This window comes from Corvus moneduloides, chromosome 6, assembly GCF_009650955.1.
Source record: "Corvus moneduloides isolate bCorMon1 chromosome 6, bCorMon1.pri, whole genome shotgun sequence".
In the NCBI taxonomy this organism is placed as follows: domain Eukaryota; kingdom Metazoa; phylum Chordata; class Aves; order Passeriformes; family Corvidae; genus Corvus; species Corvus moneduloides.
Genome location: NC_045481.1, coordinates 39,992,772 through 40,019,242, shown reverse-complemented (window position 1 = coordinate 40,019,242; position 26,471 = coordinate 39,992,772). Strand labels below are relative to the sequence as shown.

At 44.1% G+C, this 26,471-nt stretch overlaps 4 protein-coding genes across 11 annotated transcripts in view; 2 read left to right on the top strand and 2 right to left on the bottom strand.

The window, feature by feature from the left end:
- Positions 1–1,552: 1,552 nt before the first annotated feature.
- Positions 1,553–5,962, bottom strand: NDUFS3 (NADH:ubiquinone oxidoreductase core subunit S3). The gene is made up of 7 exons (XM_032112099.1): positions 5,846–5,962; positions 5,680–5,742; positions 4,797–4,894; positions 4,389–4,538; positions 3,431–3,556; positions 3,024–3,143; positions 1,553–1,804 (listed from the first exon to the last, which is right to left on the bottom strand). Exons 1-7 carry the CDS (start codon positions 5,889–5,891, stop codon positions 1,637–1,639), a joined length of 771 nt encoding a protein of 256 aa, XP_031967990.1. The 5' UTR covers positions 5,892–5,962; the 3' UTR covers positions 1,553–1,636.
- Positions 5,961–13,989, top strand: KBTBD4 (kelch repeat and BTB domain containing 4). Of its 3 annotated transcripts, none has more exons than XM_032112097.1 (4): positions 5,961–6,048; positions 8,529–9,149; positions 11,659–11,765; positions 12,342–13,989. In XM_032112097.1, exons 2-4 carry the CDS (start codon positions 8,558–8,560, stop codon positions 13,200–13,202), a joined length of 1,560 nt encoding a protein of 519 aa, XP_031967988.1. In that variant the 5' UTR covers positions 5,961–6,048; positions 8,529–8,557; the 3' UTR covers positions 13,203–13,989. The 3 variants fall into 3 exon arrangements, with proteins under 3 accessions (XP_031967988.1, XP_031967987.1, XP_031967989.1); XM_032112096.1 differs by having other exon boundaries at positions 5,999–6,110; XM_032112098.1 differs by lacking the exon at positions 5,961–6,048 and adding an exon at positions 6,390–6,535.
- Positions 13,990–14,141: 152 nt separating this feature from the next.
- Positions 14,142–16,389, bottom strand: PTPMT1 (protein tyrosine phosphatase mitochondrial 1). 2 transcript variants are annotated; one of them, XM_032112101.1, is made up of 4 exons: positions 16,178–16,387; positions 16,022–16,102; positions 15,298–15,489; positions 14,142–14,405 (listed from the first exon to the last, which is right to left on the bottom strand). In XM_032112101.1, exons 1-4 carry the CDS (start codon positions 16,346–16,348, stop codon positions 14,274–14,276), a joined length of 576 nt encoding a protein of 191 aa, XP_031967992.1. In that variant the 5' UTR covers positions 16,349–16,387; the 3' UTR covers positions 14,142–14,273. The 2 variants fall into 2 exon arrangements, with proteins under 2 accessions (XP_031967992.1, XP_031967993.1); XM_032112102.1 differs by lacking the exon at positions 16,022–16,102 and having other exon boundaries at positions 16,178–16,389.
- A 212-nt stretch (positions 16,390–16,601) lies between these two features.
- The window catches only part of CELF1 (CUGBP Elav-like family member 1), a 64,303-nt gene continuing 54,433 nt past the window's right edge, over positions 16,602–26,471 (top strand). For 2 of the 5 annotated variants that reach the window (XM_032111128.1, XM_032111127.1), the window contains exon 1: positions 16,681–16,797. The gene's annotated coding sequence lies outside the window, so the exon portion shown is untranslated. The other 3 variants (XM_032111130.1, XM_032111129.1, XM_032111125.1) reach the window with 3 other exon arrangements.

Sequence of the window (26,471 nt, the reverse complement as noted above, 5' to 3'; positions counted from 1 at the left end):
AAGCGGCATCAGGAACTTTTCTGTCTTGTGCAATAGGCATCAACATGTTGTGAGAGCCACTGCAAAGAAAACAGAACCAGCTGTGGAATATCTTGTAAAGAACTAAAAGTTCATTTCCTATTTAATCTGCTCAATTGAAGACAGACCCAAAATGGAGATAAGAATTGTATAAAACCCCAGACTTCTGCTGATCTATGTTCACTTCTCCTTCCCATGTAGAGCTGTGATGTTTAAGGTGAATAGTAAATGCTATGAATTTTAACCAGAGAACACTGTTGAGTCACATCCCAAACACTGCTGGCCACAGCAGCCTGAAACAAAATAAAAAAAAAAAAAAAAACCTAAAAAAAAAACCAAAACAAAAAAACCCTAAAAATAAAAAACAAACAACCAACCACTAAAAAAATTGAAAAAAATAAAATTAAGCAGCCCATGCTTACATGGCTGGGGGGGAAACAAATATGAAACCCAATTCTTTGAATACAGTTCAGATCTTTATTTTTTTTTCCTTAATTGAATTTACTATTGTCCGATCCTTTCCTCCATCCCATACTCTAACCTACCCCAAACCTTTATTTTAATTAGTGATGTTACAATTTAAAAGCTTAAGTATTGATTCAGGGAATCTCTATAAACAGCTTGTGAATTAGTTTACGAAATCTCTTACACAATAGTTTTCAGATCAAAATGAAGGCAGTCAGCTTTCCAACACAGAACAGAATTATGCATTTTCTGGACCAAAGACAAGGGACTTTATTAATTGATGACTGCTGTAACATAATCCCATTCAAACAGGTGGTGGGTGGACTGGAACAACAGCATTTTTCCAGCTTTTTTGGAAAAAAACTGTATTTTCCACAAGAGCAAAGAAAGTGGTAATGTTATTGTATCATAGAGCTCAAAATAACTGGAAGACTGACAAAAAGACAGAGTTTTGTTTATGAGACAAGGGAGGGGTATATTTTTGGCTGCAGGAAAAAAAGTGCAGTCTGAAGATGCTGGAGAAAATAAAGACTGCTTGATTGTGAAGAAGAGGCCAGATTGAGGGAGTGTCACATCAGAAGTTACCTGCAACTCCTTAAAAGGCACTGACCTAATTCCCATGGAAACAATAGAGAGATTTCCATAATTGTTTTGGTCTGGACCCAGGTACATTTGCGTTGTCCTGAGAGGAACTGTATTAGAACCATTTACCCAGGCTTTTCCTGTTTGCCATATTATTACCATCTTCCCAACACCCATCCTGGAGCTAAGAAACTGCTGTCCCATTGCTCAAGTTCCACAGCTGCTTCAGTGCAGTCTCTTATCAAGTGCTCAGGTTCTGAACTTCGCCTGCAGGACTGCTGGCAGGAGTAGTGTTCATAAAACATTTAGCCACAGGCAGTGCCTGCACTCCGTTCAATTTGCAAACCAAAAAAAAAACCGCCCCGTTTTACAACTCAAAGCACCAGATAAACATCTACTAGCTGGATCATAAGGATTGCAAATCAGCATTCCCTGGCCTTGTGCTTTTCATCTAGTTTGAAAACATTATTCCTGAGATCACAACAGGCAGGTATCTCATATCAATTTTTATTATTATAAATACTATATTAGAACAGAAAGGATGGTGCCGCACATCCGCTTCCTTCTGCTGCTATTTGGCATCTTCTTTCTTTGCTCCTGCTTCTATTTTCGGGGGTTCTGGAGCTGGACGATAGGCAGGAAATGCCTCCCACGGGCTATTCAGATCGAACTTGCGAAATTCCTGAGCTAGCTCCACAGGCTCTGCCACCACCCGTTTGACTTCATCATCATACCGCACCTGGAACAGCGCAAAGAACACAGGCCAGTCACTTTACCCCACTCCTGGAGCATCTTTATTTGCTGTGCACAGTGACCCAGACCACCCTCTGTGCAGACAACTCCACTTCTTACCCATGGAAAAACCACAGACCCACAGGCCTCTGCCATGGCTTCAGTTCTCAATACTAAATGAGCTCTCCAGATGCTACTGAGATCTCTGGACTGTCCAAGAAAACCCTCCTCTTTGCTTTGCTACCATGGCCCTCAGGCGTCACAACTAAGCACCCAGAATTAAGAGTGCCCAGCCTAACAGTCCATGTGAAGTTCACGTGGAATAACACATTTAATTTGTCATTTGACAAAGGAATTTCTCCTGAGTCACTGAAATAAGGTGGCCCATCCTGGGCCTGCATGGCTGAGGACTATACTCATGAATCTTTATAATATGGCATTTGTTTGGTTTTAGTTGTTCTAATTTTTAGTGTAACACTCAGAACAAGAAGAGAAAAAGAAGGCAACCAGGATGGAATGCAGGTGAGTACCAGACACTTCCAATTGGCTTGCTTTATCCTCACTGTGCTAGTCCAGATCTCTGAACCCCAGCTCAGGAGATGTAGCCTTATCCTTGCTTGCAGGATTTTGTTATTTCTACATTTCTTAAAACAGCCTGTTTTTTGCAGAACTTCACTGTTTCCTCCTGAAACTCAACTCAGTCTTAACACTGCACCATATACGCCTGCTTCTGCAGGGCAATCATTTGAAACTAGACAGATACCAAACACTCTCATTTCACCTGTGGTTGGCATACCAAGGTAAACAATAAATGGCAAGAGTCAATTTAACCAGAGTTTTATAATCTGGGCCTACAAAAACTCAACAAAGTGAAGTTCCAACTGAATCAAGAATGGTTCAGTCCTTCATCCTTCAGTTTTGCAGTGGAAACTTTAATCTCCCAGAAAATGTACTGAAAGCAGAAGCACTTTCTCTCCCTGACAAGTATCTTTGGTATACAGCACATAACATTTTGCTCAATTTCTCTAGCCTTAGGCTGCCTTATTATGGATGATTCTTTGTGTGATACTTCAAATTTCCACACAATTTTATACAACTCCTCTGGAATACAGACAAGTGAAACATCCTTCAGACAAATGATTGTAAAGCAGCCACATCTTTGTACTGGAACTCAGAAAAGAGCATTGGGGAGACTTACTAACTTTAGACATGACTGTATCTCCTACCTCCACATAACCAGAGAGTGGGAAGTCCTTCCGGAATGGATGGCCCTCAAACCCATAATCTGTGAGGATTCGCCTTAGATCAGGATGGTTGGCAAAGAAAACACCATACATGTCCCAAACCTAAATGAAAGGGACAGGTTAGTTGAATTATATTTGAAAAAATCAAAAACCTGCATGTCTTATATCTATAAAATTTCAGTTACATGCCTGGCTTTGTACAGTGCCAGCAAAACTGATGCAGAAATTCATTCAAAAGCAAATCAAACATTGTTTTATCTCCTACTCTGAAAAAGCAGCCAGGAAAACACTTCTCTCTTTCTTCCTGAGGGCCTTGGGGAAATCACTTTGACTGGGAAAATACAGCCTCCCTCCAGCAAGATTCTGCTCCCAAGCACAGCAGCACTCACCTCTCTTTCATACCAATTTGCTGCCTTGTGCACAGACACTGCTGAATCAACAGGTGTCAGCTCATCGGTGTACGTCTTCACACGGATGCGGCTGTTGAACCGCAGGGACAGCAGGTTGTACACAATCTGAAGCAGAGGAACAGGCAGCATTTATGGATCTCTTTGCATTACACCACTGGCTAAGCAAAGCCACACAAGGACTATTTCAAATATTCTTTATGAGCAGGATCACATTCAGCACTTCAGAGCTGGCCACTAAAAGACACTCCTCCAACTGAGGTTCCAATAGCTCATCACTTTGGTCCTTAGAAGTGTGACAAAGTTATGAGACTTAGAAAACATGACTGATGTAGAAGAGCAGAAGTAAAGAGAGATACTAAATCTTAAAAGAGAGACTACTGGAGGGATGGAAACACTTGACAATAGTCTGTCTCGAAGAAAATTACTATCAATCACTCTTGCAATTACTATCAGTGGGAGAAAGCTAAGAAAAAGTACACTTTAATTTTCAGCAAACAAGTTGGATACCAGGGAACATTTCAAACTTTTATGGTGGTGGAGTCTAATACAAAGGCTGGTTATGAGGATTATTATAATCTCGGGGGAAGAAATATATACTACAGTAAGATTGAAAAAAAATCCCAAAACTCTGTAAGGAATTTTAAAGCCTTGTTTGATACTGCCTTGGTGACTGGAAAAAATGAATAAATTAGGGTCTATATTTCTATTATTTCTATGAATCCACTACCTTGGTTTTTGAAAGAAAAATATTGAATTAAAAAAATATTCCACTTCTTCAGCAGCTGGAGGTCTTTGACTCAAAGAAACTCTAGCTACAACTCTTGAAATTTTCTTCTCACTGCCAGAAACCAAAAAAAGTGGTCAGAGCTGCAAGAGCACCTACAGGCAGCAGTACTTGTGATGCCCTCCAAGTCCTGCACCTCTGAGCAGCTCCTACCTCAAAGCGGTACTGCCGAGACGGGACATCAACAGCAGTCAAGTCAGCCAAGGATTTGAACTGGGCATTGGTGTGGTCACGAAGGAAGGTCAGGACAGGAATGATCCCATCCGGATGGATCAGAAGTTCCAGCTCATTGAAACACGTCACCTGATGAAAACAGAACAGCGGGAAGGGCATGAGTACAAACACTCAAACATTATGCTGATTTCAGCAGAAAACTCAAAGAAAGCGACACAGCAGACATTAAAAGGCATCAGATCAAGGGGCTTAACAACAGCAGTAACTTTTCATGGAATTCTGACCATTTTTCTTCCCCAGAACACCTTCTCTAAATGGGTAACAAACACGTGGTATATTCACTGGATCCTGTCCCATCACAAGAACAATTTCTCAAACAGCACCTACCTGTACTTGCTGGATATACTTGGGCAGAATCTCAGCCACATACTCCCCAAAAGCACATAGCTGCTTCTGTTCTACTTCATTTTTTGGTCTGACAGTAGCTAAGGAGAAACATAAAGTTTCCAAGATTATGACAGGGAATACAGAAAGCTACAGAGAGAAGACTAGTAACTCCCTTTAAACTCCCTTTAACCAGTCTGGCTGTCTGTCAGAGACTACATTATAGCAACATACTTGTGCTACACAGAACGTGCAACTACACACTTTGATAATGAAGGAAATTTGTGTCAGTGCTAAAATTTTGTTGACTCTAAAGAGCAGCCGGAATTGCCCAACAAGATGATGAAAAAGTAAATAATGAGATGAAAAAGAGGGCAACAGAGACAATAACCTGAACTTAGGCAGTGCTCATGTCATTCAACCTGGGTCTAGAATGGGCCTTGTTTTCTGGTTTTGTTGGATGTGTCAGCATCTAAGCAAGCCCCTCATAATCAAAACACTCTAAGAACTCGCGCTGTTGGGGTGGGTTTTTTCACTGTTACGATTAAAAACCCTTAAGAGCCAGGGCGATGAGGGGCTATGAAGCTCTTGCCCAAGCACGGCTTTGCAGAGAAAAAGCAGGCTGGACCTGCATCTGAGAAAGGATGCAGATGGGTACCCAGAGCAAGCACGGGAACCCACAGCAAGCACGGTTACCAACACAGCCACTTTTCTGCGCTATTGGGGTTTACGGGTGACCGGACCAACCCTTTCCCGACGCGCTCACTAAAACGGTTCCATCGCCCAGGAACGTCCGTGGGGCGGTTCGGTGCCCTCCCGCCGGCTGGCAGGGGCACAACCGCACGCCTCGGGCCCCCCTCCGCCCCCCGCCCGGCCCCGCACTTACGGCGAGTGTCCGCGGCGGAGCTCCCCGCCAGCCGGGCCCGTGCCGCCGCCGGTGCCGCGCCAGCTGCGGAGAGAAACGGACACAACTCACCGACCGCCGCCAACCGCCCGGCCCGCGCCCGGCACAGCCCCCGGCACAGCCCCCGGCACAGCCCCCGCGGCCTCACCTCGCAGCGCGGCCCGCGCCAGGCCCCGAGCCGCCGCCGCCCACATCCCGCCGGGACACGGACGGGCAAGGGCACGGAGCGGAAGCGGAAAGTGCCGCCGCCGCCGCGCTTCCCCCGGGGGCGGAAGCGCGCGAAGAGCTTCCCGGGGACGGCTCCGGGTCGGTGGGCGGAATCGGCGAGTGCCCGGCGGCGCCTGGCGCAGGGTGAGGGCCGGGAGCAGCCGCTGGGGCACCCCGGGGCGGCGGCATGAAGGGAAGCGCCGCAGGTGGGTGCCGCGCGGCGCGGCCGGCGGGGAGCGGCGCGGCCGCCGGCCCGGGGACGGAGCAGCGAGCGCCGCGGAGGTGTGGGCGCGGAGGGCGGGGGACGCCGGCAGCCCCCGGACTGAGCCAGCGCCGAGCCTTGCACAGCGTCAGCGCGGCCCTGGTGGGAATCTGCGTTTCTCCGAGGATCAGCCTTCCTTCCTTCCTTCCTTCCTTCTCCTCGCCCCGGACCGTAGGGTCGCTGTCAGTTGTGCTTAGGGGTTCCCCGAGCCCGGGCGCCGCCGTAGCGTCCGCGACCCTGTCAGGAGCAACGAAGGAGGGAAGCTGGAGCACAAGTCCTGTGAGGAGCGGCTGAGGGAGCTGGGGTTGTTTAGCCTGGAGAAAAGAAGGCTCAGAGATGACTTTATCACCCTATCCAGCTGCCTGAAAGGTTGTAGCCGGGTGGGGGTTGGCCTCTTCTCCCAGGCAGCCAGCGACAAGACGAGAGAACACAGGCTTAAGCTGCAGCAGGCGAGGTTTAGGCTGGACATTAGGAAGAACTTCACAGGAAGGATGATTAGAGACTGGCATGGACTGCCCAGGGAGGTGGTGGAGTTGCCGCCCCTGAAGGTGTTTCAGCAAAGACTGGAGGCGGCATTCAGTGCCATGGTCTAGTTGACATGGTGGTGTTCAGTCATAGGTTGGCCTCGATGGTCTCAGAGGATTTTTCCAATTTAAGTGATTCTGTGATTCTGTGAAGGAGGTGTACCAGGTGTTGGTTCAACCACTCTCACTGATAGCCTGGCCTACGGAATGCATGGAGCATAAGATTGGGCTGTTTGGGACAGTTAACTGTCCTGCATGCCTCTTTCTTTATAGCAGAGACATCATGGGTGCAAAGGGGAGCTTTGTCTGGGTGTCTGCAAGGAGGATGTGAGGTTTGCGTAGTCTTTAGCTGCTTCTTGGCATTTCTTCTGTGACTTGGCATCAGTCCTCTGGGAGTTGTGCAGGGCAGTGTGGGCAGCTGGTTCTGCCATGCCAAGGGCGCAGAGTAGTTCATCTGTCCATATCTTGGTGCTCTGTGTGGTCTCTTCTGCATTCTGGGCTGAAGCTCCTAAGCACCTTGACTGTAAGGATAAAGAGCTTTAACCGAAGTGGAAGCCAATTTGCAGGATAGGCTCATACTTTGTAAACCTGGAAAAATAGTATTGATGTGTTCTATGCTGACTGCAGTTCCTCAGTCTCTTACAGACTAATGTATAGGTACTTTCCAGACAGACCAGAACTACTGTAAAATCGAGATGAGTGTAATTAAGGCAGGCAATCACCAGAGATGAGATGGACATGTCCAGCTAATTAGGGATGTAGACACTACTTCCCGTGAACAGAATTTGAGCAAAGAACTTAGGAGCCCTCTTGATCAAGCAGAGTAATTGTAAGAAAATGCATGTTTTACAGTATAAACCATGGAAGAGTAACTGAATCTGTTGGAGAAAAAAAATCACATCTTTGTGAAACATTGTACTTGAAATAATGGTCATTATTAGTTGAAGAAATTTGTGATATCAGACATAATGGCTGGTAGTTCAGTTGTAAAAATAAGTCTAAAGTGACTGCAGGTAGGCAACTGTTCTTAATGCTGTCAAGAGCCATGGTAAAAAAGAGCTCCTTGCTGTAGTAGTCTTATGTTTCAGAAGCTTTTCTGACCCACAAACTACCTGGAGCTCTGCAAACATCCTTGGTACCTACTAAGAGGTGTTTTCTTTTAAATTTTGTTCCCCTTTCCACTTGGGAAGCAGTGACTAACAACATCTAACATTTTGTTTTGCATGCTGAAATTGACTGGCACATTAACAAACAGCATAACCATCAGTTACCTCATTTGGTTAGCTTGAAGGACTGGTGGTTTTGTCTGGCGGACATCTCGTGCATCTTTTTGGTAAAAACAAGTTCACCTTGATACAGCTTCATCATTGGGTTTGGACAGTAATTAACACCTCCTGATGGTATGAACTGCTGCCTGTGCTCTTTTTTAGTATGATACTGTAATCCTTTTCACATCTAGTCCAGCTATGCTGCTGCCACATTTTTTGGCTTTGCAAGTTTCCTAGGGCGGTTGCTGGACTTGCCACTTGAATAACTTGCTGCATTTCTTTGTGTCGGTGAAACGAGTGGTGAAAAGATATGCACGTCTCCAAGCCCTGCTGGGATGCGATGTGCACTGTACTGGAAGTTTGGTATATATTATAATTTTAATTATGCCAACTTCTCATTTGTTGTTTGAGATTCTGAAGCTCAAGCACAAGTTTCTGGCTGTGCTATTTATGTTTAGTCTAAAATATGCTGGACTCTTACCAATATGTTTGATTTTTCCCTGTACCCTGAAGTACCGCATAATCTTGTTAGTGGTGAGAGAAAGCTGTATAATTATTGTGATTTTACAGATTGCTGGAGGTCTGATTTGTGCAGCACCATGGACTCATCAGAAGAGACTGGAGGCTCCTCTGCAGAAGAAAACTACTTTGTGAACTACACCTTCACCGACCGCTCCCACTCAGGCCGTGTGGCCCAGGGTATTATGAAATTATGCTTGGAGGATGAGCTCTTTGCTGATGTTACAATATCAGTGGAAGGCAAAGAATTCCAGCTGCACCGTTTGGTCCTCTCAGCTCAGAGCTGCTTTTTTCGTTCTATGTTCACTTCCAACCTAAAGGAGGCCCACAACCGGGTGATTGAGCTGCAGGACGTTAGCGAGAGTGTCTTTCAGCTCCTTGTGGACTATATTTACCATGGAACTGTAAAGCTGAGGGCAGAGGAGTTGCAGGAAACCTATGAAGTGGCAGACATGTACCAGCTGACTGCCCTTTTTGAAGAGTGCTCCCGTTTTCTGGCCCGTACAGTGCAGGTTAGAAACTGTCTGCAGGTCATGTGGTTGGCAGATCAACACAGTGACATGGAGCTCTACACAGCTGCCAAACACTGTGCAAAGTCACATTTGTCTCAGCTGCAGGAGACAGAGGAGTTCCTACACCTGCCTCTCCGCCTACTGACAGACATCCTTACAGGTAAGGAGTTCTTCAGACTGCCTAGGATGTGGACGTAGAAAGAGACTTTCAGAGTCTGGTCAAGTAGTGAACAAAATAGATGAAAAGATCCAACCTTTCATAATCACTGTCTATTCAGAGACTTAGCTAAGCAAAGCAAATCAAAACATTCTGGATACCTTTGTCAGAAAAAGCCCCAAACCATTAATTGTTACTGGACATGAAACATCTAAGCTGTAGAAAAGGGACGTAGAGGATGTCAGAAATTCACAGCAGTTCCTGAGTCAACAGGTTAGAAGTGTTACACATTTTTTAAACATAACTTCCAACAATTTTTTTTATTTTTGTTTGCGTTAAAAGTAAAACAAAGAAGCCTTACCAGAAATAAACATCTGATGAAAGTCTTTTTTATCCCTTTAGCTCATAATCATTTAACGTAATAATGCAATAACTCGACGTCTGTAAGAAGGCTTGAGCACATATTTTTAGACTATTTTAGTGTTATTTACAATTGTATATAATTGTTAGGATTACTTAGGCACTCAACTGACTGAAATAGAGGCATTGTAACATCTTGAGTAATACAGTAATTACCCTTCTTATAAAGGTACTAGCCTTCCACAGTAATGGATGCAATGACTCAGTGTTGTGAAGGACGTGTCAACACATGGACAACTTGGTCCAGCTTCCACCAATCCTTAAAGATCTGCTGCCCTCGTAGGTACAGCCAGTATTTGTCACCTCTCCAGGATGCTGCAGTCACAAGCCCATTTTTCTGCAGTTAGGTATCATTGCTAGAGCAAGCAAGAATGTAGAAGCAGCTCATACATTCAGATGTGCCTCTTTCTTGCTTTTAATTACTCTCTGTAACTGAGTAAGTGACTATACTTTGTGTGTCATGTGTTTTATATGCTGTTACAAAAATAAACCTACCATGACTGGCTTCTTTGGAACACTGGCAAATCTATCCATAAGACTTAAACTAGCCTTTAGAGTTGATGCTATGCGTATGAGAGTCTTTACAGATACTGCATTAAATTATCTCTATTGCACCTAAAGAAACTTACAGTCAAGAACCTATTGAGTATATGTACTGATAGCTCAAAAACTGTGATAAACTTAGAGTAATTTTGATACCTATCTAGCTAAAGTTTTTGAAATAAGTTGCGAGTTCATTAAAAAACCCCTCTAAAATAATGAAATAAAACAGTAGAGGTCAATCACCTTTAGTTTCCTAGGGATTCCACATAAAAACCAGTTTTAGGACTATGGAGTTTAGCACTTGTGGTCCTAAATTAAAACAATTTCTCAGTATAACTTTTTTCCATGCATCATCTATTTTCATATGTAGAATCACATTACTTGGCATTTATGCCACAACTTAGCTCATTAAATGGATTAAAATCTGAAGTACTTCCCTTCTTAAAAAGGTAGGAAAACTCCTTTTCTTTTGCATTTCCTGCATCTTTGTTTAGTTAATGGAGAATTAAATAGGGGAAGCTTTTAGTGGCAAGGATTAAAATTAATTTCATGAAATAGTAATTCATTAAGTTTACCTTCTGTTGCACTCTAGGACCAATTTCAAAATCAAATTTTTTCCATTTAAGCACTACATGTGATGGTTAGCTTATGGGAATCCTTTTAAACAGAGCTGAAATACCTGCTTTTGTGCCACACTTTTTCTGCTCCCTTCCACTATAGAGAAAAGCATTGGAATTTGTCTGGTGCCTTCAGCATCATTGAATTCAGAGTTTGTCATGAGAACAGACTACAAAATCAGAGAGTCTTCGTAGGGAAGCTTCTCAATGAACACAGGCATAATTGCTGGCTTTCAAACTGGAAGGAAATACCTAAAATCTTTTCGATAATGTACTGATGATGACAATACAAGAGTTTGTGGCTTAACCAAAACTTCCAGTTATGTCTGGAAAGAGATTGAAATTTGATGCAGTCTGTCGAGTGTTTCCTACTGTCACACAGCTAAGAAAAGCTCTAGTAGCTCATTGGGGATTTCCAAATGTTAAGAGGATAGCAGCAACACCAGATGTTCAGTCATGAGGGTCAGCTGCCTGGCAGTGCTCAGACACATTCTGTAGATGACTTTTGCTAGATAGGTTTCTAGGACCAGCCAGAAAGAAAGGCAGGTGCTGAGATTCTCAATAACAGAATCTTTTTGCATAAATGATTAAATAAGAAAGTATTTGTCGTCGTCACACACCATGTAAGTTCTCTTTCCTGTCCTCTTTCTCTTGGACATAGATTCGTGAATAGACTGCTGAAACTCATCCAAAGTGCTTAAGATCTGGCAGCTCTGTCTTCTGATAGTTACTGAAATTAATTTCATGTAGTTGGCTGGCTGGCAGTGCTGATCATGCCTGACAAAATCCATAAAGACCTGTGTCTGTTTTTCCTCTCCAGAAAGTAGGATTTGTGGTGGGACTGGGGGGAGGCAGCCGCAGGAAAAGGGTGTTCCTGAGTACATACACCTTTGTCTAGATACTGTAAATGCATTTCTGTCCCCAAACCGCAGATGGCGTTCCATGTTCTCAGAATCCAGCAGTTGCCATAGAAACCTGGATCAACTTCAACAAGGAGGAGCGAGCGGGCTTTTCAGAGACTCTTCGATCGAGTCTGAAGGTATAAAAAGACCTTATGTTCTGGGGCTGGTGTAGCACTTGCTGGTTTCACACTTCTCAGGGCAGGGTATTCTGCTCTCAGGTGTAACTTGAAAGCCACAAAATACAAATGTCATTGAAATTCATGGTGCTTGTGAGAGGATACTTTCAGTGTCATAAACAGCAACCCCACTGACAGCTTTTTTTATTTTAACCTGAGGCTGCTTTCACTGGTGATTGGACCAGTGCCACAAATAATTTATTTCACCTCAGTTACCAAAGAAACTGTTCAGAAATCTATGTTTGGCATTCCTCTCGTAACAACTGTACTCCATCAGGGATGTAACTGGCCCTTACATAAACCACGAAGACTTGTGTTCCAGTGACGTCTGTGGCTATTTTATTGTGTCGGACATGAATGGTATGTTGAAAAGGCTTTGAGGCTCTGAATCCTGAATGTTGTAGGGTGGCAGGACTTGGGAAGCAGATTATATCCTTCAGGCCCACAGGTGGGTCCTAAACCGAAGAATTCAGTCTTGAGCATCACTGATGTTTGTGTAAGATCTGATTCTGCTGACACTCTTCTCCTTTCGCCCAGGTGATTGGAGAAAATGTTCACATCTATCTGATTGGAAAGGAGTCATCACGTACACATTCGCTCGCTGTCTCTCTGCACTGTGCTGATGATGACTCCATAAGTGTGAGTGGCCAGAACAGCCTGTGTCACCAGATCACTGCAGCCTGCAAGCATGGTAGTGACCTGTATGTCGTTGGTGGCTCCATTCCACGACGCATGTGGAAATGCAACAATGCGACTATAGACTGGGAATGGTGTGCTCCTCTGCCCCGTGACCGGCTCCAGCACACCCTCGTCTCCGTGCCAAGCAAGGATGCAATATATTCACTGGGGGGGAAAACTCTACAGGACACTCTCTCTAATGCTGTCATATATTACAGAGTACGAGACAACGTGTGGACAGAGACCAGCCAATTGGAAGTGGCAGTCTCTGGAGCTGCAGGGGTAAACCTTAATGGTGTCATTTACCTGCTGGGTGGGGAGGAAAATGACTTAGACTTCTTCACCAAGCCGTCTCGGCTCATTCAGTGCTATGATACCAACACAGAGAAATGCCACGTGAAGCCATACGTACTGCCTTTCGCAGGGCGCATGCACGCTGCTGTGCACAAGGATGTGGTGTTCGTTGTGGCCGAGGGGGATTCACTGCTCTGCTACAATCCCCTACTGGATAGCTTCACCCGGCTATGCCTCCCGGATGCCTGGAGCTCAGTACCATGCCTCTGGAAAATTGCCAGCTGCAATGGCAGCATCTATGTCTTTCGCGACCGCTATAAAAAGGGTGATGCAAATACTTTTAAACTTAACCCAGCCACTTCTGTTGTAACAGTCACGAGCGGCATCAAAGTGTTGCTCACTAACCTGCAGTTTGTCCTGGCCTAAACAGGCGCAGTGATAGAAAGACAGCAACCGTGTCTTGCTGTGCAGCTCGAAGACACCTGCAACCCTCAGCACCAGTCCCAATTACTACAAGCTCACAACATCCAGTAAAGACCCCATCCTCTGTACCTATGCAGAGGAAGTACAGGCTTTCTGACTGTGGGCCTGTTCTTTTACATAGCACTATTGAAACTGTATTGAACTGTTGTATCTTAGATTTCAGATGGACTACATGCTATTATTTGATTCCTTGATGATAAGCTGCCTGCATTTGAGGCCCAAATGGCAGCAAATGGCTATTTTAGCCTGGAACCAATCCACCACTAAAAAATCCTAGGGCATATGGACAACATCCTCCTTGGCCCAGACTGCTAGTTTTAACTGCCTAGGAGACTGTGTGTTGCTGCTGTGTCAGTCACAGCAGAGTTAGACGTGCACTGTGTCCCCCAGGGATACTCCCATTTAAACATTCCTGTGTCCTATTGCAGAAGGAGGGCCTGGCAGACAGATGCCAGAACTGACCCCAGGACGCTTAGGTTACATTCAGCACTTCTCCTAGAGGAGTTGTAACCAACTGAGTACTTGCTTACTGCTCTGTCATCACCTAGTATAAAGAGGGAGATAATTTTTAGAGCATTGGCTTCCTTTACTGTACAGGAAATCCTCACCTGTAATTATAACATAGTGTTGCTGAACAGACAGAAATAAGACCACTTCCTCCTACCCCTCTCTGTTGGCACTGTAACCCTTTGGGTAAGAATCTGAATAAAGTCTCTACTGAGACAAAGTATTTTGTTTTTTTCTCTTTGCTTAAAATACAAATATTTTTGAACTTCCTGTGGATTGCAGTTCCACTCAGCACTGATGTGTGGAAAAGATGTGTGGCTCCAAGAGATCTAAGATATAGCCATAAGGAAAGAAAGCTTTGATGAAACAGCCCTATTTCCCCTTTACTGTAATTTACGTTAACAGTTCTTTATTGATGGTCAAGAAGAAAAACACTTAGGCTTTTGTTAGATCATAAAAACTTTTTTTATAGCAGCTGAGATGGGGATTTTGATAGTTCTTACTATGTTATGCAGTTCTCCCAGTGATCATGTTCCTGTGAAATTTTTCCAGGACCTGGACTTGTTTGTGTCGAACAAGGATGTGGGGACGAATCTTGGCAATGGCTTCTATTGCTTGCCAAGGGCTCCAGTGATGCAGCTGAAAAGGCAGAAACCCAGCAAGTGAAAATCCATTCCATCTTTCCAACAGTTAATGGAACATTCCTGGAGGCTACAGGCAATATTAGAGGTGTTAGAAAGTTTGCTGCTGCTTTGCCCCTTAGGTTTACTCGATGTTTCTCTCAGAGAGGCCTGCAAGTCACACATTCATGAAATGAGTCCCTCAATTAAAGAGGAACGGTTGCTACCTGGGCCTTCCACTTTCTGTCTCGCTCACTCTTCCTTCATGTTGTGAATAGTTTCCTGTTTTAGCCCCACTAGACCAGAGCAAAAGTGCAGGTGGCTTTTAAATTTTTTTAAAAAAACTTTACTGGTATTCCCGTCACATTTCAGCACTTAGTGAGAAAATTTTCCCTTCAGCATTAATGGAAAATTTGCCAGGGAGAGCTTAATAAAACAAAAGGAAGAATCCACAGGTAGGATTTTGTTCTTAGTGCTGATTTCCCTAGTTGGGTTGGTAGAGGAATTCAGAAAACTGAAGTGAGTTCTCTTGATCCTGAATTGTATTTACGGAAAAACGTAGAAAGGCTCACCACTCCAGTGAACCAAGGAGAAAATATGAACAACAAAAATGGATATTTATCTGCTCACTGAACCTACACTCGTGAGTGACTTGTTATTCCTACCTCAATCTATTCCTCCACAGAAAGAATTAAGAAAAGCAGAATCATTCAAAATTTGCATTTGCATTCAAAACAGCAAGATAATTTTGGGGCCTCTCTTAAAATGGGTGTCCAAACTCTGTAAAATCGTGGAATATTAACCTGTATGGGCTCAGGCTTCTTAAGTGAGAGTTAACTATAAAGGTTGTCTGCACTTTATTTCCATTTTTTAATGAAAATAAACCCCATTTAGCAGAGGTTCCTTCTGACCTGAATTAAGTATGCTGCCACCATGGTGGCACTGCGGGAGCGCCCTGCCTTGCAGTGCACATAGACGCTGTTACCGCAGGCTCGGTGTCTCAGGATGAACTCCACGCCCTTGTGCAGGTTTTCCAAGGTGGGGACTCCAGTTAGATCCACAGTGCTGAGACGCAGTTGCTCCACTCCCATTGCCTCCCATTCCTGTAACAGACATAGCAGATTTGGTCAGTGAACTTTTGGGTTGGTTTTTTTACTGAAAGAAACTCAGAACCTGTTGAGACAGTTGAGAAATTCAGAGAGGATGTAAACAGACTTTGAATGTCAATCCTTTAAATCAGATGTATGAAAACTTAAGTGCTGGTCATCAAAAACTAGTAGTTGAAGGGGACTGAAAAAATGTGGTTCAGCTAAAGGAAAAGAGGGAAGCTGGGATCTCTTCCCAACTCAAAAGCCATTCCTGTATAGTGTTGTACGTGGATTCCATGCTCCCTGTCCCTCCCTGCCACTGCAGCTGCAACAGTTCACTCGCATGCTCACGTTTTACTGGTTTGTCGCATAGTTTTTAAAGTCAGCTTAGGTACGGGTAGCCACGTCTTTGCTGACACAGGACTTGGGGGTCGCTACCGGGATGACGGCAGGAGGCGGCTAAAGCCTCATGTGAGCCGGGACAGAGCGACGAGAGACCCGTCTGGGGGGGAGGGGGGGATGCGGCACCAGCAATCCCGGGGCTCACCTGCGGGGAAAAACAGAGGAACCGGGTCTCGTAGTCCTCGGTGAGTGTGACCACACCGCGCACGTTCTCCTCCGCCACCAGCTGCGGGCACAGGCACCGTCAGGGATCTTCGGTCCTCCCGGCCCGGCCCGGCCCGCCCCGCTGCGCCCACCTTACCCTGCGAATGCGGCCCCGCAGCGGCAGCGCCCCGAGCAGCACGACTTCGTCGATGCGGTGGAACCAGGGCCGGCGGAACCCGGGCAGCCGCGCCCGCGCTACCGTGTACAGCAGCGATGGGTAGAAGAGCAGCCGCGCCGCGCCGGCGCCCAGCGCCTCCACCACCCCCATCCGCGCCGGGGCCGCGCTGCGCCGGGCCGGGCCAGGCCGACGGGCGGGGGAGCGCCGCGGGCGCGCGCACTGAGCGTCAGCAGAGGGAGCACCCGCGGTGGGGTCCGGCCGCGGGCCAGAGGCGCCCGGCGGGGCTGAAGCGGGGCGGAGCCGGGCGGGGCGCGGCGGGGCCGGCGGCGCGGCGGGGGCGGGCGCACCGCCCCGGCCCCTCCACCCCGCGCCCGCCGTGGTCTCTCCCGGAAGCGCCGCCATCTTGCAGAGCCGGCCCGAGGCGGCGCAGGGAGCGGAGCGGGGCGCGGGCGGATCCCGGGGCAGGTGAGGGCGGCGCCGCCGCCGGGAGGAGTTCGGGCCGCGCACGGCACGGCAGGGTCGGCACGGCAGGAACGGCGCGGCGCGGCGCGGGGCCGAGCCGGGCCGAGCCGGCGGGAAGCGCGATCCGTCTCGCGCAGGTAACGGCTCCTTGCCCCTTCTTCCCCGTTCCCCGGGGCTCCCGCCGCGAGGCCGCTCGTGCCGGGCCGAGGCGGCCGCCCCGCTCCCGCCCGCGGGGGAGCCGCCGCCGCCGCCCCGTGCGCGCCATCCCGGGGCGGTGCCGCCCCGCCGGGAGCCCCTCCGGGGCCCGGAGCCGGAGGCTGCCGGGTGTCGTATCTGATCCGAGCGCTGACAGCGCCGCGGGCGGCGGCGGGGGCGCTGCGGGTGCGAGCTCGGCCCGTGGCGGCGGCGCCATTGGGGGCGGGGGGGCTGCGGCGAGGCCGGGCGGACCCCAGGGCGGGGGAGCGGCTGCCCCGGGCTCGGCCGCCGCCAGCCTGCCGGGCTGGGCGCCCCGGGCGCTTAGAGGAACCTGGGATGCCGTTGCTGTTGTCGTCGGCACGGTGGGGGTCTGTCCGCTGAAGCAGTGAGATGTGCGCTGGTGCACCGGGGGTGGAGGCGAGTCAGGCATAGGAGAAGCACGAGCAGGAAATTGGAGTTCAGCACAGTGTGAGGATTTGTAGTCTCAAGTATGAGAAGGCGTGACAGACACTACTGGAATGAAGTAGGAAGAGCAATATAAAAACCAGGAGAGACGGAGCGTAAAATGGGTGATAAGTATATGAAGAAGCAGTAAAGGTTGATAACAGCACCCTTTTTTTGTAGGACTGTTACGAGAAGGAAGTTGAGAGGCAACCTTAGAATACACTCCTTTAAATTCCTGAGGAATTGTGGCCCAGACATTTTCACCTTTAAGGCACAGGCATTCTCTTCTGCCAGAAGTTGTCGGGGAACATTTTTCAAGCATTGCAGCTTTCTTGTATGTACTGCTTGAGTGTGGTCGTTGGGTGCGTTTCACCAGTTTGCTTGATTTAGAAAAGTATTTGGTGGGGATTTGTATCTTGAAGCACGCTTCACTTCTGGCTTACAAGAGCTTGGGATTTCTGACTATCTTGAATTTGTGTTTTTGGCTTTTGTGTGTGTCTGTCCTTCCAGTCTTACTCTTTGTACCAGTGATCACAAAAATTGCTGAACTTTCTCCTAGTGTCTTTTGCTGTCTCCTCTACTGTTTTTCTGTAGGTTAGTTCATCGGATAGATTTTACTGCACTAACTTGGCATTGCACAGCCATAATAAACCCATCACATTTTTATTTTTTTTTCCGTTCCCCTCGGCTATGTTCTTGGGATTTCTGCATAATATGAGATACTGTATCTTCCTAGAATTGTGTCTGGACCCAAGTCTTGAAGAAGCAGCATTGTTGGAAAGACTCCTGCTGTGGTAGATGCTTAAAATTAATACGTATGTCTTTAGATGGAGCTAGGAAATGTTAGGGTGGCTACAGCTTGCATCTAGCAGCTTAATATATTGAGTTGCATTCCTGCTGATGAAGAGCCCCCGGGACAGGAGCACAATTCTTATATCTGCTCAGAGACATAGGTGCAAATGTATATACTACTAAAATTCCTAAATAGGGGATTTTAAGTACGGTGATATAAAGAATTATTTTTTCTTAAGGTGCTTACCGTTCTCTTTCAGCTTCTGCTCACATTCAAAATTATTGCTGAAATCCAATAATAAATCCAATAATAACATCCAATTATTTTGGGAAAGTGTATGCTGTTCTGAGGAGTGTGTTCACCCTTTCTGAATGATCATTTCTGCATGGCTGTGTTTTTTCCGTTCTTCCCTCCCCTGTCAAAGTTTCTAATGTTACATTGGGGAAAAATCATTGCTGGATCAGAGCTGCTGGGTTACATGTTTACCCTTTTGTATCTGTTGGTTTGTTGTTTTTTTTTTTTATGGTAACAAAATAATTGATGCAGGCCTAGGACATTCTGTTTACATGCAAAAGAAAGCAGGAACAATTGAAAAGCAGACAATTGAAAAGTGACTGTTCTAAAGTCATGAACACTAAAACATGAAGGTTTATGTGTAAGGTAGCTTTGTTTTGAAAGTAAATGACCTACAAAGTTAGAAGAACTTACCCATCTTTCACAATGAGAGATAGGGTAAAGAAATCCATGGTAGTACTGTGTACTTCTTACTATGTCCATGTTTCTGCTAGGCCTCAAAAACTTGATGCACTTGTAAGATAATCTTTGCATGGTAGGGGGAAGGTTCTTTCAGTTCTTCTGCTACAAGTAGGGATTCTGAAAACTCCCTGGCACTACTTCTCTAAAGGGGAAAACAGGAGATGTGGCAGGGTCATAGATATACAATAGTTGTCTGTCTCATTAATAATAAATCCATACCTTGCCAAGTAATCTGTACATCAGTTGAAGAATCATTGGTTGAAACAAAATATGACACTTTGAAATAAGGGAAATATTTATAATATTGTGTAAATTTCCTTCCAAAATCACCAGCAATACCCTGAATTGGTTGAATTTTGTAACAGATAGATGTTTATGTGATTCTTAAGTATTTAGATTCACACTGATTAAAGTAAGATTCTTCCTGTAATCCAGTATCTAATTGAACTTTTTGGGAAACTTTGTTGTGAGCAGGTTGCTTCTTAATTATTTCTTGCATATTTTTCTGAAATGTGGTTATTGATTACCAGTTACTGAGTCATCTGCCACAAAGCTCTTCAGAAAGCCCACTCTAATTTTTCCTTTAGTGCCTATTTTAGAGTAGGTGGGAAGTGAGACAAGTTCTCATGGTTTTTGAGATTTCCTGGTTATTAGTCTTTAGCACTGAGATCTAAGAACCCACTGTTCTGGCTGTTGAACTGGAGACTGTTCTTAAGTAATATGTCCAGTTTTCCAAGTCATAATGTGAGTTTGGTTACTGAGATAGCAGTGATAGTCCAACAGACTCAGATCTGTATTTTTGCTTTCTTATTTTTCAGTCTTGCCATGAATGTCTGAAATGTTTTTCAATCTGGGCATGTTCAGTATTGCTTGTCCTTCAAGACTATGTGCAGAGTTTTTCACTGCCTTGGTAACTGCCTTTGGGCAAGAAGGTATAATTTTTATGCATTGATCAGGAATTTGGAAGGAGAAAAAAATAGTATAAATCAAAGAAGACTGAAATATTTCAGGATTTATTAGAATGGGAATTGTAAATTGAGAAAAGTTATCTGGTGCCTCTAATGGGTATTTCTCAAAGTATCACAGCACAGGATCTTGAGTGGCCATCCTGTTACAAGATTTCTTGAGGCAAGAGAGATTATCTTGATTGGAAAAATTAACCAGTAGTTTTATTGCCCTTCCTCCAGTCATCAGAGATACTTGTGTTATACAAATAAATGCAAGAATGCAAGATATCACATTTTCTGCTATTGCTGTTTACAACCTATTTTAGAAAGCTGCCAAGGCGCTTTGTGTTTGGGACATAACAGTGAAAAGAAAGAGCTTTAGTATTCACATTTCAAGAGGAGATTTCTTAAACATCAACTGAACATCATCTTGTTTGCACCTGATGTGAGACTCAAGCAAGTAGACCTAAAATATACCTCAAAGCTGCAGTGCCACTTAGTCTGCAAGTGCTTTGCTGTAGGGAGGAATAGCTCACGAGTCTGAACGGTGATGGACAGAGCAGGCTTATTTGTGTGACAGCAATCTAGTGCAACACAGTCATCATCCCAGGGAAAGGAAGTCATCTTTGACATCTTGAGTAGCTTCAAACTTCCAGCTGTCGTAGCTCTGTGCTAAAGAAAATGCATCATTGCTAGCTGAATTCAGGATGAACAGTGAGCAACTAGATGGCTGAACAGAAATCTTCAGTAGTCTCCAACTTCTGGTGAAGAATTTCAGTTTAGATGATGCAGTTTGTGGCACAGGTATGTGTAAATGAAAGCCTTATGCCAGAAGAGGAGTGCTTGTCCACAAGCTGTCTTGTCTGTCCCATGTATGCATGTTATTCTTGTATCTTCAGTATATTTAGTATATTGTGGTATTTTTGTTTTGTTTTTAGAAAAGGTGTGCTGGCTGACTAGCTGCTCTGTTAGAGGCAAACTGACAAACTGCAAGTTTTGATTATGAGTCTTTACTGATTTAGAGTAGATTTATAACTGATTTAATGGCTTGGCTTGCAGTGGTAAAGTCCCAGGTAGATTTAAGATTATGTAAACTGAGCTTAAAACCATATCACTCAAACATTGGTTTGACTAAATTGCTTGTAATGTAGCATGGAATAACTAGCTTGAGTGTTGCTGAAATCCATGTAAATGAGCAGGCAGTTTGGGTTCTTTGTCCTTTTCAGCAGCACACCTCAAGGAGATCTTGAATGAGCGTGTGGATAAGAGGATGGATGTTGGTTGAGTATCATGTTGGTGTGGTATCTAGCAGGCTTTCCTTTGCAGAACATTTTTTCTAATGCTTGCATGCTCTGTATTCTCTCAGAACTGAATGCTCTCCCAATTCATATAAGAACCCAGGTGACTGTCTTACATTGTTTTTACTTCAAATTAGTTTGAGTTTTTCAGGACCTTGGCTTCTTTTTTTCATCCATCAAAACTGTTCTTTCTGATAGCTTTTGCTTCTGTTTGCAGGCTGCTTTGTACTGCACTTTTCACAAAAATAATGTAGTTGTTATCCACTAGATTTCAGTATTTCACATGTCAAAGTAAAACTGTTGTTCTTCAAACATCTTACCACTTAAAATTCAGGCTTTCACTGAACCCATGCATATTCTCTGCTATTTTTGTCCCAAACTATGCAGTTCAAAAGATATTCCAACATAGATATGCAATCCACAAATTTTTTAGACTCTGTTGGAAAGGGAATATTCATGTCTACTTTTTCCAAAGCAGAGGAGTTTGTAATTCAAATCGAGCACTTAGCAGACAATGTCCGAGTCTACATACAAAGATGATAGCATCTTCCTTAATATACGTAGAGATTTGCAGGATGGACGCCAGGCATCTTATTATCTCTGCAAAATCTTACAAGATAGAGTTTTGATAAATGTTTCTTCAGAAGGCAATGAAATATTGATCTCCGGAAGAGAGAATGTATTTTGAGCATCACGTCTAGCTTTTGCATTTTGTGTAGGCACAACACAGTGTAAAAGTAATTCTTCTCTAATTTATAATTTTGTATTCCAAAGCAGAGCACCATCTGAAAATATTTTTTGCCTACTTACCTGTATTTCCTTGTTATTTGTCTTCAAAAATTTTCTGTTCTCCGTTTAAAATTCTGAATTAAAAAATACTTGGATGGCAGGTCAACTTAGTGATGAATTGTATTTCTTCTGTGTTTTTTGTTTCTTTATTCTTGCATGTGATTATTTGATGACTGTACAATGTATAGCACAATTGAGCACAATGAGTTGAAACAGTAAAAATTCCTTGCACTGTTCTAAGTGACATTAGAAGTGATACCTTTAAAAATAACAGTATGCAAAATCTTTTTCAGGAAAAAAGTGGTTGTATATTTACTTCTCTAAAGCAGTTTTGGCCACTCAGAAATCCATGATTATATGCACTGGAGACTTAGGAAAAGTTAAGTGAGAATTTTCTGATATTTGTGGAGTAAAGCCACCCATGTTACGCTTTGGATTATGCATTCAATGCCAGAATTTGATAACTCTTAGAGACTGGCTGTAGGTGGTACTGTGTGTATTTCAGTGTGGAAGCTGCTATGACACTAATTGTCTGATGCAGAATTTGCTTTGGGATTTCTTTGGGTTTAAAATTATTTTTTTCATTTAATTCAAGACTAAGTTTTAATAGGCATTTCTTGCGGAGCAAGACTAGGACACATATTCTTGATCCTTTTTTGTGAGGAAAACAGTTTTGGCTATGCTTAGGTGTAGAACTAATTCTGGGTATACTGGGGTCTTCCTGAATTTGCAGGGAGCCTAAACCATTATCTCAATAATGGGAAATTTGAAAAAATATCAATGTCATTGGTTTGAATGCCAGCATTTTTGTATCTACATGCACATGGCATTAACAAAACTACCTGACTAAGTGCACTTTTCTGAGTTCTGAATTGGCTACTGCATTCCTGATGTAGCTGGAAGATGCAGCTTCCACTTACTTGTATGAGAGAACTTTTCTGATAATTCCTGTAAGGTAGTTTTGTATCACCACACGAATGTGGGATACACCAAGTCGAAGGAATAGGCAGCAGCATATGGTAATAAATCTCTCATGAAAAATGATGCTTTTTAAATATAAATGAAACCGCTTTTGAGTTCGCAAACTGTCATACTTGTGTAGTAAAAAAAAAAAAGACAGACTGTGCCACTTCTTTAAATTTTTTTTCTGTGAATACCTAGGGATTTGGGTCTTCAGTTACACTTACTCTGCTCTTTCCATGCCAGAATGTGAAAGGGGTGGAGTGGGTGGAGAAAGAAGAGGATGCTGCATAGAAGTGCATTTCTTCTGTTTTTAAGAAGAGTGCGTAGAAAAAGGTTTAGTTTGTGTTTAAACACTGGCAAAAAGGGCTACAGGGAAAACAGGCAAGGTATGGCAGGTCACCACAGTAATTATTATCAACCAATGAGAAAGGTCATGCTTCCTGGTTTAGGACAGTACTTAAACAGGGAGAAGGGTTTAAAAAGATTTCTGTAATTCAATTTGGGCTGGAGGGGGGAGAAGGTCAAACCAAGACCTTAATATGTGGACGTGTGTGTCCAAAAGCAATAAGGAAGACGTTACTAGTTCAGTGGTTATTAAAATGCTGGTGGATGTGGGGATTCCCTGGGATTTTTGTCTTGTTTCTGAGTTGCTGCCCAGATTCTATTGGTGAATAGTGTTAGATGTTTGTGCATTATTAAGGTGGGCTCAAGCAAAATGGAGTTGGAACTCATTTCAAAACAGTAACTCCTTTAGGTTTGTACACTTTAATTCTTTTCTTTCCTTGCATGGTGTGACAGTGAATGAGGGTGTGCGTGTGTAAAGGAACTTGTCTTAGCAGTGGTGTCTTTCAGAGACCATGTATGGGTAAAGCAGTTCGGCTGTTTCAGCTCCCTGCTCCTCCCTCTCGGGGAGCTGAGCAGAATCTCTTCTGCTGAAAGGGTTGTTCCACTTTCTGCTTTCTATATTTGTCCAGCAGAGCACACTGGCTCCCCAGGCAGTGTGGCTGGCCTGGTGGGCTTTTGCTGAGCAGAATTGAGAGCCAGGGCTTACAGTCTCTGTTATGTCCGTCTGTTTTGTCTGTCTCTGGGAATGACTGGTGTTCCAAGTGAAAGGTGATCTGTTTGTGGATGTTGTCTTTTTTGTAAAATGCAGTTCATCCAAATTTGGGAGTCTAGGGACTGGAAATGGAGGAGGGAAGGCAGTTGTCTCATAGGGACGGTTTGTAATGAATGGCAGTGGCATCAGAAAGACACAGATTTAACCTCCAAAAGAGCTGCTGTCTTCTGGGATGAGGATTTTAATCTCCCTTCCTGCTTTGGGGAGTGATTAGCCAAGGCCTGTATCCTTCCATAAAAGGTCTGTTGTCACTGTCTGCCTTGAAGATTAATGAAAGCTAGATCCTGTCCTGGAAGATCTGAGTGCTGTCTTTGCTTGTTATGGGCAATGGGGATTAATGAGGAGCTAGACCCTGGCCTGCCTAGTTTGGAATCGGGAGTTGGTGTTGAGGGATGGGGCTTGTAGGAAATACCTTGTTAGGAAGGGCTGGAAACTTGTAGCTAAGACTGCCCTGACTGTGTGCTTGCATAAACTTTGTATTAAGGCCCTGCACACATTGGGATGACTATTCACAATTGCTTTTTTTAAATAGTAGATCAGATGAACAAATAGTGCAGAAAGTCTGTTAGCTGCTACACTGTAGTAAACTGTTAATACAATCTTCTTTGAGTAGCAGAAGGGTGCTCAAAATAATGGCAGCAGTCAAATACACCATTAACAGTGGCAATAATCTTTTGAGAGGGAAAAAGAGGGCAATTGTTTATAGGGTACTTTTTCTGAATTTTAGGAAATACTGTCCACTTAACAATTTTTCTGCCTTTTGAGTATCTATGCAAATAGGCATCAGCCTCTTGTTTCTGGAATTTGAGACAGGAAAGCATTGTTTCAGTTGTAAAATTGGTTTTAGCAAGATTCTGCCTTTTTTCTTGAGGACCATGTTCCATAAATCCAGTCTGAATTATTTTTCTTTCCTACCACTTCAGTGTCTTCAGTATGTTTCCTCCTGAGAAAGCTATGTGTCTCGAATTTGAAAGAAGGACATTTTGGAGGCAAACTGGTGAATCTCAGCTGCCTGGCAATGTCTGGATTGTACTGATATCTGCAGGCAGGAACCTGTGATTGATGTGTGACAGAGGGTCATCTTCTTGAACCGACTGAACTCGAGCAACTTAGTTGTGTGGCTGTTTTCTGATCCTTCTTTGTTGAGTGGGGACACACTGCGGTAGTTTCTTCCATCTTCATGTGGAAAACCTGTGGAATTTGTTGTAAATATGCAGCCTGTGGGATGTTAAGCTTGTTACCTGAAGTATCTTGGTATTTTGCCTAATTCTGGCATCCTCTGCTAGAATTAGGTCCTCTGCCTGCTTTTCTCCCCACTTTTTCACTTGCTGACTCCCTCGCTGACAACCTTTCATTTATATGAGTTACCAGTTAAAAGCCATTTGTGGTACTGTTTGAGGCCAGTGATTGGAGTTTTATGATTCCTCGGCTTTTAAGTGTTTTCTCGTAGCATACTTACCTTTCCCTTGCAGTCTTGGAGCAGGAATATGATTGGGCAGTTTCAAAGGCCTCTTGGAAGTTCACTATTGCATGTTTTAAAAATTCTGTGTGTCTATTCTGTGAAAGATGCCATTTAAATGGATAGAACACTGAACAAATGCATGTGCACCAAGGGCATTTGGGTAGTGAAAGGCTGTAGAATGGCGCTGGGGAATTTCAGTCATACCATTTTGTTAGAATCTTCCTGAAAGCAGTATGTAAGAAAGTGACATTGTTCAGAGCTAAACCAAGCTGTCAAGACAGGAAATCTCGTTTGCCTTGTATACTTCTGTGTTTAAGGGAGAATACCCAATAATCAATTCTAGATTGACTGTGTTACCCTGTTTGCAGAAAAGATTTAATCAGGGTTGGAGACAAAGGAAAAATTAACTTCTGTCTGATGTCCTTTGAAGGTACTGAAATTCCACAGGAAGGTGTAATTTTTTATTTTCTTCTTGCCCTACTGCTTTTTTTTTTTAACAAAAATAATCCTTTTTAAAAAATATCATAATTTTGCAGTAGAATAATAAAGTTAGGTTAAGGGTAGACATATGGGAAGATTACAGGAATTTGGAATTAAGTCCAGTGTGCATTTCAAATTGATGGAACTTTTAACTGCTATCATGAAGTAATTACAGCTGTTAAACTCCAGGAAGAAAAAGTGAAAGTTGGAAAATATTTACTTGTGATTTTAAAACGTTAAGTCATATCGTTTAATCAAGAATGTGGCGTGACATGTCTCTAATATCTGAGGCAGTCCACTGACGAAGAATTGGGACAGTGAAGATGATTATATGGAAGGACATGTATATGGTTCTTACAAGCGTAGTGTTTTCTTAACAAGCGATGAGAGACTTGTTTATCACTTGAGGTCTTTAAAAAGGATCTATCAGTAGAGATTTAATTGTGTGAAATTCAGCACTTAAATTTGATGATCTACTTCCATGAGTAATTTAAATGAGCATCTGCCAGTAGTGCTCTGAAAGAGGCTTGTGCCATTTTTCATGCGTTTTTCCTTTCCTCTGTGTTA